General features: G+C 38.2%; 1 protein-coding gene across 2 annotated transcripts in view; it reads right to left on the bottom strand.

The window, feature by feature from the left end:
* Nucleotides 1-20,000, bottom strand: part of LOC138008035 (uncharacterized) — a 43,047-nt gene that overhangs the window by 14,394 nt on the left and 8,653 nt on the right. Inside the window, exons 2-5 of one of the 2 annotated variants that reach the window (XM_068855211.1) lie at nucleotides 14,787-16,035; nucleotides 14,290-14,363; nucleotides 8,090-8,187; nucleotides 4,050-6,983 (exon numbers count right to left, since the gene is read on the bottom strand). The exons of the other annotated variant lie outside the window; for it this stretch is intronic. Of the exons in view, the coding sequence (XP_068711312.1) occupies nucleotides 8,139-8,187; nucleotides 14,290-14,363; nucleotides 14,787-14,996 (333 nt within the window). The 5' untranslated portion in view covers nucleotides 14,997-16,035 and the 3' untranslated portion in view covers nucleotides 4,050-6,983; nucleotides 8,090-8,138. Of the gene's footprint in view, nucleotides 1-4,049; nucleotides 6,984-8,089; nucleotides 8,188-14,289; nucleotides 14,364-14,786; nucleotides 16,036-20,000 lie in introns of those variants that run through there. 2 annotated transcript variants of the gene reach the window in all.

The raw sequence follows: 20,000 nt of genomic DNA, 5'->3' as shown, positions 1-20,000 counted from the left end.
CTTGCAATTTCTTCTCTTGTCTACGTACGTAAACGAAGGCGACAAACGCAAAACGCGTATTCGCATATTGAGCACGTTAATTTTGCGTCTGCGTTGTTCGCTTTCGAGTGGCACTATATAACTTTCTACACATCTGGAAATGCAGAAAATCCACCAGACACACACCTTCCTGGCATAATGTCTTGCTCGATTTATGAGAATAAAAGTCAGTGAGTGTGAGTAAGGTACCGGGTTGACGTCATAAGCTAGTTAGTTCCCAGGCTTTCAGATGCGCCTTTTTGAATTCAAAATGGCGAAAAATGAGGTTTTTTGGGGGGATTTTCCCGCTTATAAAAAGAAATCTAAGGAGACAACAAGAGTTATTTCTTCACGGGACGTCTTTGGCGGACATATATCATCAGAATTCATTATCATTGGCTGAGGGTGATAGGCACTTTAAGCCACAACTAGACAAAAGAACAAAAATACGAAATATAGTCACCGTGACGACAGTTTTGCTTACTTCCCTTCTGTTGACTTTCTTATTAAGTTAATAATATTACAAATAACTAGTAATAGCTTGCTTGAGTGCTTGAGTGAGGTTCCAGCACTTGGCTAAGTAGCCTGACTTCTGGCTGTTATACACAATTGTGGTCTCATTCACACAGAAGCCCTTCCAGCTAATCCTGCCAAGCCGACCACATGCTGGAAAGGTCAGACCACAACACCGGGAACACTGTCCTCTACTCTTTTCGAATAGTGTGTGGGATCATTAACGTCCCGTCTCACAACCCTTGTTCATTAAGAACAAGGGTTGTGAGACGGGACCTCCGGCTTATCGTCCTTATCCGAGAAGACTAGAGAGTCTAACCATTTGCAGATGTAATTACAGAGACAGCACTTTCTCCTCAGTTATTTAAAGACCCTGACTGTTGGTCCGGCCGGAGTTGAACTCACGACCTCCCGCGTGACAGCCCGGTGCTCAACCAACTGAGCCACCGGTGCGCTATCGCTAAGTGCCAACGAAACAGTCAATATAATACATAGTTTGCAGATTTGTATCAGAGTTCCAAAACACCCAACAGTAGTTGTAATTTTTTTATTCGAAAGTACTGCAACTCATCTTATCTAGTTAACAATAATACAATAATAGAAATTGCACACTTTGTTTCTCCAACAACAACGTAAATGTCAACGTGTTTTGCAATAATATGGAAAGTACTACTGTAATTTTTGAACGGCCGTAATTTTAACAGGAATATACAATAATTAAGTTGAATAAAATCAGTGCCATGTAAAAAATCGCCAAAGCGTTTTCAGACTTTTCAGTGTGGAACATGTAGGGGGGAATCAAACTCTCTCGCAAATGAAAGTTGTTTCACGTGTAGAATTTTTATTTTGCAAGATAAGGCCATGAATTACAAGTCAAATTTACGTTTAATTGTGTACTTTGCAGACAACATATACTGCTCAACTCACTGGTCTTAATCTGAAATTGACAACAGCGGCCGATAAGAACACGTTCCCCGGTTTAGTTTTGAGCTCGCTAACTCAATATAGAGCACGATGCTTCGAAAATAAATATTAAAGAACACTCAAAGCAAGTGTACACAACACAATGGTCAGGGAAGTGGGAAAAAATCTGTTTTCACTCACCTCCGAACTCAAGATCATCTGTGGTCGTGCGCGTCTTGCAAGTTTGTCTAATGACATCACTCAAAAAAAAAAAAATTCCAGGGAACCTTCTACACTACGTAGCCTTACATTACACTTTTCATAGCACGATCCAGAATTTTTCTGCCTGCTGCTCTACTTCGCGCGGCATTAAGCTGGCCGCCTCGCAAGCCTCGCGTCTTCGCTCGGCCTGCTCGTTGGCAATAATAATATGGTTACGATCTGGAGTGCATATAATACCAGTGCCAGGGGCCTAGAGGGCTTTTCCAATGTGGCCCGTGTTCGATTCGCAGACTGCGTCATATGTGGGTTTAGTTCGGTTTTTCTCTACTCTGCACCGAGAGGTTTTCTCCGAGTACTCCAGTTCAGCTGTTCCCCTCTCAAAAACCAAAATAATTTAAATTTTGACTTCATTTGTGTTCTAAAAATTGTCGATTTCAGTTTACAGTGTCCCCGATTAGTGCTCCAGCGGCTAGACTAACTAGACACTTTAAGTTAAATAAATTTCCTTTCCTTTCCTTTCCTTTTCCATTTGTTGTAGGCCTAGTTGTAGTTTCAAAGCTTTTAAAATTACTATTTTAAAAGTTAAGTAAACAAAACAAGGCGGGAGGGAACACGTCAGAAGAGGTTCTTTTGGAGCTCGAGCTCTGCAACAGGATATGGAGTGAGGAGAAGATACCAGAGGAGTGGAAGATGGATCTGCTAATCAAGCTGCCCAAGAAAGGTGATCTGAGCCACTGTAAAAATTGGCGCTGCATCATGTTGCTAAACATGGCAAGTAAGGTGTTTTGCAGAGTGCTCCTGGAGCGCATCAAGATCGCGCTGGATGAAAAATTGAGAGAGGAGCAGGCGGGCTTCCGAGCTGGCTGAAGCTTTACGGATCTCTGTGGAGCAGAGCATTGAGTGGCAGTCCTCCTTGTATATCAACTTTATAGATTTCGAAATGGCCTTCGATAGTATCAGCAGAGCTCTCTATGAAGGTTTTCCGCGCAAGTGGTACACAATGGACAGAGGACCCAACCATTGAATATGAGGACTGGGGCTGCCTGATGTCTCCCCTGTTGTTTCTGGTCGCCATGGATTGGGTGACAAGGATAGCCTTTGACAGGAAGAGAGGTATTCAGTGGACCTTAACGAATTCCTTAGAAGACCTTGTCTTTGCCGATGATCTGCTGGCCCTACTGTCGCCCAGAATACAGGATATGAGGGATAATACACGGGCCTTGGAGGTACAAGGTGCGAAGGTAGGCTTGAAGATCAATGGCACCAAAACAAAGTTGATGAATCAGTTGATACCAAACGTGGCAATGGTGTATCGGTTGCAGGGGGGCGGATTGAGCGGGAAGTAGATGAGTACCTTGGGAGCATTGTAAGCAAAAGGGGAGGCACTGACGAGGACATTCAGGCACTAATTGGAAAGGCACGACAGGCATTTGGGACAGGGATTTGGGATGCTGACGAAGTTGAGAATCTTTCGGTCAAATGCGAAGGCCGTGCTCTTGTATGGTTCTGAAACTTGGAGGCTGACTAAGGGGTTGGAGGAGAAGTTGCAGGTGTTCATCAATAAGAGCCTGAGGAACATCTTGCGGATTTGGTGGCCCGGAAAAATCAGCAACAAGGAGCTTTGGAGACAAACAGGGCAGCGACTGGTAGAGAAAGAGATAAGACAAAGAGCTTGGGGATGGATCGGCCACACGTTGAGGAGACCAGATGGACATGTAATCAAGAGGGCACTTGAGTGGAACCCACTGGGGAAGCGAAAGAGAGGAAGACCCCGGCACACCTGGCGACGTACGAGAATGGCAGAGTTGGAGAGGAAACAAAAATAGGGTTAGGTGGCGCGCTCTAGTTGAGGACCTATGGTCTACTAGGAACGAAAAGGAATAAGTAAGTAAGTAAGTAAGTAAGTAAGTAAGTAAGTAGGTAAGTAAATCAAAATCGACTCACAGCTAATTGACATCTAGCTGTTGTGCTGTGCTCGACTGCAAGTAAGGGTGATTAGCACTAGCAATATTTATTTATTTATTTTATAAGTAGGTAAGTAAACAAAACAAATTGTAGGCCCGAGCCAACAGATTTAAAGGTTGGCTACGCCCCTGAGTGCCTGTTAATTAATTTATAATTTCCAAAATTTACATCAGAAAAAAAAGTTACAGGAAAAAAAAGATTTGTAGCCATCACTCATGGACACAAAATTGTCTCCTCGAGATCACGCACCCAAGGAATATTCGTAGTCATGATCAGTGCCTTTTCAAGACGTGTGTCTGTGCCATAGAAGAAACATTAAATTATTCCTTTTGAGCAATACAATTCACCTGTTTTGTTATTTTAAGAATTAAGTCAAAGCTGTGCTTCCTGTTTCTGCAAAACGTAGCCTGAACCGATACACAGGTTGAAAAAAGGTGTTTCCGTTGCCGTTTTTGTAACGGTTACTTTACGGAAACCTGAATATCCGCAGACGGAATTGTAACTAACCGTTGCGGGAATCACGTGTATAAGTCATGTTTCAGTTTCTGCGGCGTCCCGTAAACGCATCCCTTATACTCACGTATCCGTTAGGTTTAATCTCTTGCGGAAACGCCAAATGCCGTCATGTTTCCGCAGCTCGTAAATCCAGAGGATAATCAATTGTGCGTTGAGTTTCCGGAACAAGGAATGCAGAAACTCAGTTGGATCGGTTTACTTTATACATCCTTTATGTTTCCGCAGAGTTCACATTCGGTGGATCATTCACAGGATTTCCTAAACGTGGAAACTTTGCTTAACTCTCCAGTTTGGAATCATATACTGTTCATTCTATCAGGTATTTCAAATGTGGAGGTTTTTGGGACAACCCTGGATCGATTTATGGATTTACAACGACCCGTTTTCGTTGATACGCAAAAATCAAGCAGATTCAGATTTAGGTGCCGTTTGGTGAGTTTTTATTTAAATAATTCTCTCCATTTGTATATATAATATTTTCACAATAAAAAAGAGACTTCTTACAATGTATTTTCTAATTTTGATGCCTGATACTGTAACTTTTCCATTTCAATTAAATAATCATTTTAGATTTGACAAAATTCAACTTTATTTCTCATTGAAATATTATATAGTAATTAATAAATAACTTTATTATATCATATATTTTAACACTGTAACGTTTTTATTGTAACTTTTCCATTTTAACTAAATAGTCATTTTAGAATTGGCAATATTCAACCTTCTTTCTCCTTGACATAATTATTATATAATAACTAATTAAATAACATTATATCATAAAGTTATTTTAAAATTAGTAACGTATATTCCAAAATACATAACTCCAAGAAGTAGTTTACAGTAAGACTATTACCGTATTTACTCGAATAAGCGCCGCCCTCGAATAAGCGCCGTATCTGGGACAAAAAAGTGAATAAGCGCCGCCCTGGAATAAGCGCCGCACCGCTGATGCGGCGCTTATTCGAGGAATTCCGGGAAAAACACTATAAAACAATTTTAAAACAGCATCGGCAATTTATTTTCCTTAAATGTGATGTTCTTTAGTTCAAAGTGACTGTATTTCTCCGCTCGGGCGGTAAGCTCTCTTTCTTTCTTTGACTGAACGTTGTAAATTGGTCCACAACGGGTTTTTTTCACCGCGTGAATTTCTCTCGTAATTCTAGATGTACTATCAGTTTAGTATCAGTCCATGGGAAAATTAACAGATAGAAAGTGTACCGTTGAATAAAAATATAGAAAAAGTAAATTTGTCTTGTACATTGTTTAAATAAGCGCCGCACTTGTGGCGCGGAAAATTAAATAAGCGCCGCGGCACTTATTCGAGTAAATACGGTAAATAAGTTTATAAGAACAATATTCAAATGAAGGTCTTACTCATTTAAGACTGCATAAGATCTCATAAGGAAATCTGTAAATGTATCAAATTGCTGTATTAAAAACTAACTAAATTATCTAATCTTAAAACATCTTTTTACGGTGCACTCCTTTCTTTAAGTTTAAATTAAGAAAACCTTTGCACAAAAATACCAGTTTCTCCAGTATCAGTTGTGAAGGCTGTTACTGATGATCTGGAGGTTTGTCACTCAAACTTTTTCTGGACGCACTATAACAAATGCTTACTACTCTAAATTTAAAAAATAATGATAATTCATGTATGTAAATTATTTCAAGGCATGTCACCACCCAGTACCAGGTAAGTGTAACATTAACGTTATTAAAACAAACATTGACAGGAAATGACCACCAAATAAATGTTTTAAATAGCTGGTATTTTCGTACTTGGTACCAGTACTTGGTGGACCATCCCCAAAAGTTATTGTTTAAGCCTATACAAACCACTGAGAGGCCTTAATTAGCTTCATTAGGGAGTATCAGACTGATGCTGCAAAGGTGACTGTGATGCAAACAAAAATAGCCATAGGCTTAATATACAAGCCAGTATGTCGACACATGTACCACACTTTTTGTTATGTCACTCTGCTGTAACTGCATGCATGGCTACAAAGTGGACCTGGCTGTGACATACACCTACAAAGTACTCTATAAGAATTTCCCTACATTTGAGTTTGAATAATAATGACAAACTGCCTCATTTTACAAGCGACTCATTTTTGTGTTGCCTTTTATCTGACACTCCCAGTTTTGTTGTTAGGATACCCCAATGACTGTCTTGTAATGTCAGCAATTTTAATGAACACAGTCAAGTAAAGGTTTTCTTTTAAGAATAAAACTCTTATCACCTAGCCAATGAGGTTGTGCAAAATTAAGTTAGTTTGATCATCACAGGGTTTAACTGTCTAAAGAAGGCACGTTAAGGCACGTTAAAGCAAATCGCCACAGTGTCCTCTACTATGGTGTTAGTGGATGCAGAGTCCTGAAGAGAGTTTGTCACCGTGGTCCATCACTTTTAACTTTTTGCACACAACACCCAAACAGTGACACCCAGTTGCCATAGTGAAGGTTACTGTAGCAATTAAATTGTTTTACACTGTAAGTCTCTTAGTGGGAATTACTGGCGTCCTGCCCATGAGGGGCAGTTTGTTGGTACCGGTCTATCTGACATGTTTTGATCAGCCTTTCTGGTTATTTTTGCAGCTGTTCTTTTTTGCCTCTTCGACTTGCAAGGCATAAAGAACAGCCTTGATGTTTCTTAACTTCGACCTCTCCCAGCGTAGTGGCTTGATGAACCTTGGTGGCGGACCACCAGTCCCCTCTTCATTGTCTTCACTTTCCTCTGAAGAAATAAACTCCACAGCATTGTGAAGGTTTAATAAAGCCTTCATTTTGGCTTTGTCATCCAGTGAAAGTTCTGCCTTATCTATCACTTCTTTGCGATACATCAATTTCTGAATATCAAAAAAGAAAAAAAAAACTCATTTAGCCACAGTGGCATGACTACTGTGAATAAGACATTAACATTAAATTTTACTTTTTTCTTCAACAACAGTTTACTCTGGCAAAATAGTCTCCCTGACAATGTTGCATATTTCGATTTGGTTCTTGCTCTTTCCTCTGTGCAATTTACACTACGATCAAACCTTGCATACGGTATACATTGTAAATGGACACTGTTATCGATTAACAACATCAAAGGGGGTAGGGTACAGAAATGTATAGCACTTGTGCATTCTATAAACGAGCATAGACAAACATGCAAAACATGTGTTCATGTGTTTCGTGTTTTGAAATTTACTCTTATGTCCACAAAACATGGTTTGGTTGTCCTTGGAATATTTATTTTGTCCACACTTGAAAAAGCATTTGTAGCAACCACTGCGGTTTTTCGCTGGCTCTTAAAAGCTTGAAACGATCGTCTGACAAATTTGATACAACTTCTTCTACGTACAGCTGTATCCATGAATTTTAACAGCAGGTGCAAGGCTGTTGCCTAACAGGAGCCCAGTAGCCTCGGGCTCCCAAAGAATAGCTCTGGGCTCCTTAATTTTTCACAGCAACACCTTTCACTTCATATGTTGGGCTCCTAAGTTCTCAGCGTTTAGCTCTGAGGGCCCCTTTAAAATTTTCTTAGGCAGCAGCCTTGAGGTGTCCATTCTCTAGAAACGAGGCTGCCAATCCTCCAAGTTCTCCCTTTGAGTCATTTTTATGACATCTTTTAAGACTTCCAAGAGTACAAAACAGACGACAGCACGAGCACGGTCAGCAGCCGCCATGTTTACCATGCGGATCCGCAGACAGGAAGGTTACATATAAGAGCTGGTAATAACTATTCCCAGGAGTGATCGCGTTTCAACGGCAAATGGTTGGAAAAGAATTCTTTTGGAAAACGTCAGCTGCATTAACCTAAACCGGTTTTGGTTGAAACGGTTGATCCCAATAGAACATGGCCTTAGTGTCTTTTCAAACTTTTGTATTCCGTCATTACGTAACTGCACCTGTCTGCAACATCTAGAAGCTACTAAATTAAAGGAACTTACAAAAATGCACGACTTACCTTTTATCTTGGCTTTGGGCCATTTTTTTCCCCCAAAATTTCCCCTCACTTATTTAACCAAAATATCCTCAATTTTTTTGTTCTCCTCATCATCATACCTCAAAGAAATAAAGACCAAAAACATGTCAATTTTTTTTAACTATTTATTTGAAATAAAATTATATGGGTATATTGTGACAGCCTGGGTCTAAAAAAACTTAGTGAGCTTAAAGAGGCAGTTTTCTGGTTCTGAAGAAACTGAGGTGCTGCGTCAGTGGGGGAGTGAAACACAAAAATTTGGTTTGTCAACTGAGTTGATAAATAAATGTAAATTGACCACTGCACAATATTAACCACCTGACGTTTCCAGCGTTAGCCCTTCGTCAGAGCAAATCAAGGAGTTGTGGATAGTATAAGGTTTATGTAGCCTGACAATGGAAAAAATTAACTCAAGAGTTGCTTTTGTCCTTGAATAAAGCTCTTAAACTAGTGTTTGAAGCTAAACAACAAGTTGAAGCAAAACGTAATGATATCACTGTAAAATTGTCTAGTTGACCTCCTTCTCGCTTTCATAAAATTGAAGTTTCATTAACACAAGCACCATTTTGTCCACTCAAACATGGATAAATGGAATTGCAACTTCCCACTCAAAGATGGGCGTCTCACTTGTGTCAATGAAGGTTCCTCTTCCCATCGAATAAAGCTCATATACTAGTGTTTGAAGCTAAACAACAAGTTGAAGCGAAATATAATGATATCACTATAAAATTGTCTAGTTGACCTACTTCTGGCATTCATAAAATTGGAAGTATCATTAACACAAGCACCATTTTGTCCACTCAAAGATGGATAAATGGAATTGCGACTTCCCACTCAAAGATGGGCGTCTTACTTGTGTCAATGAAGGTTCCCTCTTGCCATTGAATAAAGCTCATATACTAGTGTTTGAAGCTAAACAACAAGTTGAAGCGAAACATAATGATATCACTGTAAAATTGTCTAGTTGACCTACTTCTGGAATTCACAAAATTGGAAGTATCATTAACACAAGCACCATTTTGTCCACTCAAAGATGGATAAATAGAATTGCGACTTCCCACTCAAAGATGGGCGTCTTACTTCTGTCAATGAAGGTTCCTTTTGGCATTGAATAAAGCTCATATACTAGTGTTTGAAGCTAAACAACTTTGAAGCTAAACAACAAGTTGAAGCGAAACATGATATCACTGTAAAATTGTCTAGTTGACCTCCTTCTGGCTTTCATAAAATTGAAGTTTCATTAACACAAGCACCATTTTGTCCACTCAAAGATGGATAAATGGAATTGCGACTTCCCACTCAAAGATGGGCGTCTTACTTGTGTCAATGAAGGTTCCTAATGCCATCGAATAAAGCTCATAATATACTAGTGTTTGAAGCTAAACAACAAGTTGAAGCGAAACATAATGATGTCACTGTAAAATTGTCTAGTTGACCTCCTGGCATTCATAAAATTGGAAGTATCATTAACACAAGCACCATTTTGTCCACTCAAAGATGGATAAATAGAATTGCAACTTCCCACTCAAAGATGGGCGTCTTACTTGTGTCAATGAAGGTTCCTAATGCCATCGAATAAAGCTCATATACTAGTGTTCCAAGCCAAACAACTAGTTGAAATGAAACGTAATGATATCACTGTAAAATTGTCTAGTTGATCTCCCTGTGGCATTCATAAAATTGGAACTTTCATTAGCACAAGCACCATTTTGTCCACTCAAAGATGGATAAATAGAATTGCGACTTCCCACTCAAAGATGGGCGTCTTACTTGTGTCAATGAAGGTTCCTTTTGGTATTGAATAAAGCTCATAATTATACTAGTGTTTAAAGCTAAACAACAAGTTGAAGTGAAACATGATGATATCACTGTAAAAATTTAATTGTCTAGATGATCTCCTTGCGGCATCTGGAAAATGAAAGTATCATTGACACAAGCACCATTTTGTCCACTCAAAGATGGATAAATGGAATTGCGACTTCCCACTCAAAGATGGGCGTCTTACTTGTGTCAATGAAGATTGCTAATGCCATCGAATAAAGCTCATATACTAGTGTTTCAAGCCAAACAACTTGTTAAAATGAAACATAATGATATCACTGTAAAATTGTCTAGTTGACCTCCTTCTGGCTTTCATAAAATTGAAGTTTCATTAACACAAGCACCATTTTGTCCACTCAAAGATGGATAAATAGAATTGCAACTTCCCACTCAAAGATGGGCGTCTCACTTGTGTCAATGAAGGTTCCTCTTCCCATCGAATAAAGCTCATATACTAGTGTTTGAAGCTAAACAACAAGTTAAAGCGAAACATGATATCACTGTAAAATTGTCTAGTTGACCTACTTCTGGCATTCATAAAATTGGAAGTATCATTAACACAAGCACCATTTTGTCCACTCAAAGATGGATAAATAGAATTGCAACTTCCCACTCAAAGATGGGCGTCTTACTTGTGTCAATGAAGGTTCCTCTTTCCATTGAATAAAGCTCATATACTAGTGTTTGAAGCTAAACAACAAGTTGAAGCGAAACATAATGATATCACTGTAAAATTGTCTAGTTGACCTACCTCTGGCATTCATAAAATTGGAAGTATCATTAACACAAGCACCATTTTGTCCACTCAAAGATGGATAAATGGAATTGCGACTTCCCACTCAAAGATGGGCGTCTCACTTGTGTCAATGAAGGTTCCTAATGCCATCGAATAAAGCTCATAATATACTAGTGTTTGAAGCTAAACAACAAGTTGAAGCGAAACATAATGATGTCACTGTAAAATTGTCTAGTTGACCTCCTGGCATTCATAAAATTGGAAGTATCATTAACACAAGCACCATTTTGTCCACTCAAAGATGGATAAATAGAATTGCAACTTCCCACTCAAAGATGGGCGTCTTACTTGTGTCAATGAAGGTTCCTAATGCCATCGAATAAAGCTCATATACTAGTGTTCCAAGCCAAACAACTAGTTGAAATGAAACGTAATGATATCACTGTAAAATTGTCTAGTTGATCTCCCTGTGGCATTCATAAAATTGGAACTTTCATTAGCACAAGCACCATTTTGTCCACTCAAAGATGGATAAATAGAATTGCGACTTCCCACTCAAAGATGGGCGTCTTACTTGTGTCAATGAAGGTTCCTTTTGGTATTGAATAAAGCTCATAATTATACTAGTGTTTAAAGCTAAACAACAAGTTGAAGTGAAACATGATGATATCACTGTAAAAATTTAATTGTCTAGATGATCTCCTTGCGGCATCTGGAAAATGAAAGTATCATTGACACAAGCACCATTTTGTCCACTCAAAGATGGATAAATGGAATTGCGACTTCCCACTCAAAGATGGGCGTCTTACTTGTGTCAATGAAGATTGCTAATGCCATCGAATAAAGCTCATATACTAGTGTTTCAAGCCAAACAACTTGTTAAAATGAAACAATGATATCACTGTAAAATTGTCTAGTTGACCTCCTTCTGGCTTTCATAAAATTGAAGTTTCATTAACACAAGCACCATTTTGTCCACTCAAAGATGGATAAATAGAATTGCAACTTCCCACTCAAAGATGGGCGTCTCACTTGTGTCAATGAAGGTTCCTCTTCCCATCGAATAAAGCTCATATACTAGTGTTTGAAGCTAAACAACAAGTTAAAGCGAAACATGATATCACTGTAAAATTGTCTAGTTGACCTACTTCTGGCATTCATAAAATTGGAAGTATCATTAACACAAGCACCATTTTGTCCACTCAAAGATGGATAAATAGAATTGCAACTTCCCACTCAAAGATGGGCGTCTTACTTGTGTCAATGAAGGTTCCTCTTTCCATTGAATAAAGCTCATATACTAGTGTTTGAAGCTAAACAACAAGTTGAAGCGAAACATAATGATATCACTGTAAAATTGTCTAGTTGACCTACCTCTGGCATTCATAAAATTGGAAGTATCATTAACACAAGCACCATTTTGTCCACTCAAAGATGGATAAATGGAATTGCAACTTCCCACTCAAAGATGGGCGTCTCACTTGTGTCAATGAAGGTTCCTAATGCCATCGAATAAAGCTCATAATATACTAGTGTTTGAAGCTAAACAACAAGTTGAAGCGAAACATAATGATGTCACTGTAAAATTGTCTAGTTGACCTCCTGGCATTCATAAAATTGGAAGTATCATTAACACAAGCACCATTTTGTCCACTCAAAGATGGATAAATAGAATTGCAACTTCCCACTCAAAGATGGGCGTCTTACTTGTGTCAATGAAGGTTCCTCTTTCCATTGAATAAAGCTGATATACTAGTGTTTGAAGCTAAACAACAAGTTGAAGCGAAACATAATGATATCACTGTAAAATTGTCTAGTTGACCTACCTCTGGCATTCATAAAATTGGAAGTATCATTAACACAAGCACCATTTTGTCCACTCAAAGATGGATAAATGGAATTGCAACTTCCCACTCAAAGATGGGCGTCTCACTTGTGTCAATGAAGGTTCCTAATGCCATCGAATAAAGCTCATAATATACGAGTGTTTGAAGCTAAACAACAAGTTGAAGCAAAACATAATGATATCACTATAAAATTGTCTAGTTGACGTCCTTGCATTCATAAAATTGGAAGTATCATTAACAGAAGCACCATTTTGTCCACTCAAAGATGGATAAATAGAATTGCAACTTCCCACTCAAAGATGGGCGTCTTACTTGTGTCAATGAAGGTTCCTCTTGCCATAGAATAAAGCTCATATACTAGTGTTTGAAGCTAAACAACAAGTTGAAGCGAAACATAACGATATTACTGTAAAATTGTCTAGTTGACCTACTTCTGGCATTCATAAAATTGGAAGTTTCATTAACACAAGCACCATTTTGTCCACTCAAAGATGGATAAATAGAATTGCGACTTCCCACTCAAAGATGGGCGTCTTACTTGTGTCAATGAAGGTTCCTAATGCCATCGAATAAAGCTCATAATATACTAGTGTTTGAAGCTAAACAACAAGTTGAAGCGAAACATAATGATGTCACTGTAAAATTGTCTAGTTGACCTCCTTGCATTCATAAAATTGGAAGTATCATTAACACAAGCACCATTTTGTCCACTCAAAGATGGATAAATAGAATTGCAACTTCCCACTCAAAGATGGGCGTCTTACTTGTGTCAATGAAGGTTCCTCTTGCCATCGAATAAAGCTCATATACTAGTGTTTGAAGCTAAACAACAAGTTGAAGCGAAACATAATGATATCACTGTAAAATTGTCTAGTTGACCTACTCTGGCATTCATAAAATTGGAAGTTTCATTAGCACAAGCACCATTTTGTCCACTCAAAGATGGATAAATAGAATTGCAACTTCCCACTCAAAGATGGGCGTCTTACTTGTGTCAATGAAGGTTCCTAATGCCATCGAATAAAGCTCATATACTAGTGTTCCAAGCCAAACAACTAGTTGAAATGAAACGTAATGATATCACTGTAAAATTGTCTAGTTGATCTCCCTGTGGCATTCATAAAATTGGAACTTTCATTAGCACAAGCACCATTTTGTCCACTCAAAGATGGATAAATAGAATTGCGACTTCCCACTCAAAGATGGGCGTCTTACTTGTGTCAATGAAGGTTCCTTTTGGTATTGAATAAAGCTCATAATTATACTAGTGTTTAAAGCTAAACAACAAGTTGAAGTGAAACGTGATAATATCACTGTAAAAATTTAATTGTCTAGTTGATCTCCTTGTGGCATTTGGAAAATGAAAGTATCATTGACACAAGCACCATTTTGTCCACTCAAAGATGGATACATGTACATAGAATTGTGACTTCCCACTCAAAGATGGGCATCTTACTTACTAGTGACAACCCTGAATTAATACATGCACCATTTCATTCATTTAAAGATGGGCATCTTACTTGTGTCAATGAAGGTTGCTTTTGTTATCAAATAAATCTCTTATCCTGGTGTTTGTAGCTTAATGAAAATTTAAGAGTTGATAAATATTTCACTATAAAATGATGTATGACTCTTCTTGTGCCAATGATGGTTGCTTATTATTCTCATTCAATGAACCTGTTATCTCAGTTTACAGCTCAGTTCCAAACTCTTCACTGTGGGATGATCATTATGAGAATAACATAGTTACATAAAATTATGAAACAAATTTTGCTAACCTGACATCTGTTTTAAAGCCATCAAAATCTTTTTTTTGTTTCTTTAATTCTTTATACGTCTTTCTAACTGCATCCTACAAAAACAGAATTTATAACTTCACAAAACATTTATTTCATCGGTTCTGTATATGTGGCCTAACCACACTGAATTACTGGAATGTACGATGCATGAAAATTTGCTTCAATTACGGCTGCCAATTTCAAATGTCCCGCGGTGAACCTTTCCCAAAAGCGTTTTCTATGTGAATAAAATGCCTTCGCTACCGGCATTTTTCAAATCAAAACTGATTAATTTGTGATACAGTAAAATGCAAGAGGTTGATGAGCTTACCCATCATTTTAAACCGACCGAATCGTAAATAATGAACACAACGAATCATTATCGAATATGGGCGAGTCGATCGATAACACAAATCGGTCAGATGAAAAATTTTTTTTTGGATGATATATATTGATATGTCATGGAAACAGGAAAAATAAGTTTAAACTGTACTTACCGAACAACTAGGGTCTACAGTTGGCTGCATCCGTTTCTTGCTAAAAAGACTCTTTCTTGCGCTTGGCTGTTGAACACTCTGAACAAGCTCGTCCAACCGACCGTTCAGACGCTCGTTTTCTTTCCTGAGTTTTGCCAACTCATCAAGCACACTCTTCATCGGATTAGGTGTCTCATTATTATCTACCTGTCTCTGGCTCTCCTCACTCATTTTATCACTAGAATACTAACTTTTAAACGGAATAAAAGCGACAAATGCTATCAATGAAGTTTCAAAAAGGCGCGCGATTCGACCCGTACTTTGACCAAAGTCAAAACGAGGCACGCATGCGACCTTATATTGCTTTCGCTTTCAAAACGAGGCATGCCAGCATGCGGCAGAAAATCCCCAGGAACTTTCGAGCTGTTTGGGTATTTGTATCGGTCCATCAAATGGTGATTATATACTACTTTCTGTGGATTCCTAGAAGTTTAATTTTCATACATTTTCAATTTGTAGACTGTCATTCATCGCAATAGTTGTCCCAGGGTTCTCAATAAGTTTTGGAGTAGACGGCTTAAATATAAAAGTAGGCGGCGGGAGAAGCGAGTGCCACTTGTTTATAGCAAGTTTATGACCGAAAAGTAGACGGCTCTAAATTTAAAGTAGCCGGTTTTTTAGCCGGCTGCCGGCACTTAATGAGAACCCTGTTGTCCAGGTACGTTAGAGAGATTTTCTTTACTTTATTCCTTTCTGTAATTAATACGGGGCCGGCAGCGCGTTTGAAACTTATCGCTCTCAGCGCGCCCTGGATACCGCGTAGTCGATGGCGTTTGGAGTAATCCGATAGAGTATTGCTCGAGTGGTGCGTTTTTCTGCTGTAAAACTCCATCTGATATTGCTAATTAGAATTCAATTTTGCTTTAAAATTTGTTTACTGTTTTACATGCGTAATATATTTAGATCTGGAAAACCATAATCAAGCACGTTTGCACTCGTGATTACACTGTCATTAGCACTGACATTTGTCAATAGCTAGAGCAGGTTCTTTCGTTTTGGTGGGAAAAATCTCAGCCTTGGGTATATTAAAATATTTTTAAAATTTCCCAAATTTCAGCCTCGATATTCTAAAAGAATATGTTCTTATGAGAAAATAAGAGTGCACCCCTGTGAATGAGACTGCCATGACCACAACTTACTATTCCAGTTGGCTTTGTTTACCTGCCCTTTTTTCTCCATCATCAAAAAGTTCGTCAGTAAAAACCTTGATCTGAATCGTGTCAAAGCAAAATGAGGTTGCCATTAAAACCAATGATCGGCTCCACGATGAGAAATTGAACTGCCGCGTACTTCAGATGAATCATTACTTGTTCACAATGATAAGAACTACACGCTCCGAGAAAGTTTAAACTAATAAAATTCTTAAAACTTTTGTCTGTATAGTCTGTTTTGCCCCTGGCCTGTTTTGGTCAGATGGACAGCCTTAAGTACCGTCTGAGAAGTCACATCAGAACATCATTATGAGTGTCTTATGAGCGTTGTTGATCAAAACAGCGCTGTTACCAAGAAATCATTGGCAGCACATCGCCTTCTTAAAATGAAAACAACCGGAGTTGAACGCTACCAAATTTCCGAAGAAAATTGTCCGCGGAAACGCGACTGATACGGTCTTGTACATTTCAGCTAACGGAAACGTTGCGGAAACGAGCAATGTCGACCACATTTTCCTCTTTCATGTTTCCCGTCGAAACCGCTTTGCGGAAATTCGACGGAAATTTGAACTATCAAGTTTCCGCAAGTTTTCCGCAATACGGAAACGTCTTATTTCACCCTGTGATAGAACAAACTTGTCCTTGATAGATAAAGTTGCAATGACTAAATGAGTAACTTGAGCAAGTTATATCTCGCGAACGAGCTTGGTGACCTATTTATTTAATTGCACATTTCGGTCACCATATGCATAATGTAGGGAACAATCGAGAAAAGTTTACAGAAAATCTTACGACAACTTCTATTACTAAAGAATCACCTTAAGATCACACAGAATCTGTTTTAAAGTAAGAAAGTTTGTCTTATTTCTGGAACTCTAATTTTCAGATTTTCAGATTTTCAGAATTTAAAAACATACGAGCTAAAAACTAGAAAGGTCATTCATAATTCAAAATTCATTGTTTTAGAGTGATATTTGAAGAAAGAGATTTATTTGAGAACATCATCAATAGCACTCTCAAAGCAATTAGGCGCGTACTTTGAAAATTCAACGTAACAGGCTTTTCGTGATCAATATTCAAGCATTATAACTTATAACTAAGATAAACGAGAATAACCAACAAATGCATACGGGGACGGCGGAGCCTATTTTCAAGTGGAGGTGGGGGTGGGGAGGGGTGGGGAGGGGGGAGGGGGAAGGGGGCATCCTTCCCCAGAAAATTTTGAAATCTAGAGGCTCGGAAACGGTATTTTCAACATTCCCCATAATATATGTATATGTATAATATATTCCCCTTCTTCATTTCGTGACACGTACCTTACACTAAAACAAAAGAAAAATGTCATCCTCGTAAAAAGTGTGTGGTGGGGGTCTATCTCAAGCACCACTATACCAGGCTATAATTTTGTCAGTGTGAACGAATGCCGGCGAGTTGGTACCTAGTATATTAAAAGATAACTTAGAATATATCCGCAGAGAGGATTTAGAGTTTACGGCTGATAGATGGCCTTGAAACGAGCTTTGTCCAGCTTTCTAGAGAAAGGAAAAACAGCATTATTGTTATATAGGCAGCCCAATGGCAATCTTGAAAAATTTCGAGAACGTCTTAGTCCGAAATTAAATCATCTAAACAATTGTGTTTATGAGGTGTACATAATTGGTGATATTATTAACATTGACTTTTATAAATGTTACAGTCTCCTTCTGAATATTTAGACATGCTATTTGACCTTATGCCACATATCACAAAGGCCATTCGTATTACTGATCATAGTGCTACCCTCATAGACCACATCTATATGAATTCACCTCAGTTTTTAAGTCTGGCATTTGCTTGAGATCAACAAGGCCAAGGTTAAGATAACCTGGAAACTGATTAGTTTATGAATAAATAGAAAAAGAAGACTAGTACTGTATAAGTAAGATACTCTATAACAACAAATGCTTTACACCTAAATTGAGTATATACTTATATTGTTAATGTAGGTTTAACATTATCAGCACATTTACCACTTCATAACAACTCTAGTCCTGTAAGATTTATCACTAGAATTTCCCCAATAGCTTTTTGTTTAGGCATATTTAATTATGAACCTAAGAACCGACAAGTCATGTGTAGGAGCTACCCCTAAGTGCATTAAACTGGCTTGCGATTACATTTACGAGGCAATGGCTGCAGTTTATAACCTGTCCATAGAGCAAGGTATTGTCCCTAGCATCTTAAAAACCTCCAAAGTGATCCCAGTGGATGAAGGTGCTGATATTACTGACGTCTAACGTTCGCCATATCTAGCTCTATCTCTGTACTGTGCATATTTGCCCAGATCTTTGAAAAGCTGGTTTGCAAACAGCTAAAAAGCTATGTTTAAAAATATGACATCGTCTATCTATACCAGTTTGGTTTTAGGAAGGGCAGGTCAACTGAGCAAGCTATTGCAGAAATTGCAGACAATTTAAAACAATCGACACACAATAATTTATTCACATGTTTTCTTTTTGAATTTCGCCAATGAGGCCTTCGATACAGTCAATCACGCCATACTGCTGAAAACATTAGAGAAATATGGCATTCGGGTCTGGTCCACTACTCTGGTTCATGAGTTATCTTACCAATAGAAAGCAGTATGTTAGTATTGACCGTGTTGAATCAACTAAGCAAACTATCAACTGCGGTATTCCGCAAGTGAGCTCTCTCAGTCCTTTCCTCTTCCTCTTGTATATTAATGATATTCCTAATTGCTCTGTCTCACTGTCCTTTAGAGTATTTGCAGATGATAGTAACATTAATATTTTTATATCTTCTCCAAATGCAGCAGAATTACAAAACTTAATTAACCAAGAATTATTAAAAGTTAAGGTGCCCCCGTGCGTGACCAAAATATAAATTCTTATTTTTCTTTGGATTTCAATACTATGTTAACTAAACACCGCTAAGCGATCAAAGTTTTAAACCTTGATTTCAAAAAGACACCTGCTTACTTTAAATGGAATTTTCCTATTAATGTTCGCCATTACTAACTTTAATTTAATATCTTGAGAGAGCTGGATCGAGGAGAAAATGACGTCAAAGACTCACTAGTTAAGAATGCAATGCGTGTGTACGCCGCAGAATTAATATGCAGCAAGGGAGTTTTGGGATTTCAGACTTTTAAACTTGCGTTTGCATTTATAATAAGCTGCATTCACACCCTGAAATTTTAAGCTAGTGAGCCTTTGATGTCATTTAATTTTTCCCTGGATTCAACCCTCTGAGGTCCAATCGGTCAGTTTTGAACGTGAGTAATGGCGGACCGTGAAATCCAAAACTTACACAGAGTAAACGGCCTTTGGAGAAAACATCCAAATTAATTTTTTGTGCTGTATATTATCTCACTGTTTTAGTATATACTAAAACAACTATTCACCTCAGTGTCGTTGGCTAGCGTTGGATATTTAAATATCCACCGCTAGCCACCTCCACTTCGGTGCATAGTTGTTAAATATCGTATGAGATAATCTCCTAGGGCAGCAGGACTGGTCAGTACCTATGCGACCGAGATTAAGAAAATTCAAACGAAACAAAACCATACTGTTCGACTTATCATCTTGGCCACTCTTTATGGCCCGGATACAGACAGTGCTTTACCATTAACTCAATTTATTGGATCTACTTACTCACAAATGGCACTCTAAAACACTCCCCAATATATTTAGCCACCACTTCCGTTACACAAGTGAAGTCCACAGTTACAATACGCGATATGCTTCAAAAGCAACTTTTACAAAGCACGTTTCAGTACTAACATAGGAGAGCAGACAACTGCGGCTACGGCGACTGATCATGAATTGTGGAAACAGCTCCCTAACCATATCAAAAACCTTCCAAGCTGTAATTTTACTAAAATATTAAAAAAACACTTTTTGACTGAACAATTCACATATATTGAACATATGAAATTGTTTTTTGTTGCTTTATTTCACTCAACAACACTGTGGTGTCTTAGTTCTCCTTCTGCCATCGGCTTTTGTTATTGTTCGTTTGTCTT

This window comes from Montipora foliosa, chromosome 6 (assembly GCF_036669935.1).
Source record: "Montipora foliosa isolate CH-2021 chromosome 6, ASM3666993v2, whole genome shotgun sequence".
In the NCBI taxonomy this organism is placed as follows: domain Eukaryota; kingdom Metazoa; phylum Cnidaria; class Anthozoa; order Scleractinia; family Acroporidae; genus Montipora; species Montipora foliosa.
This window is presented reverse-complemented; position numbering and strand designations above follow the sequence as displayed.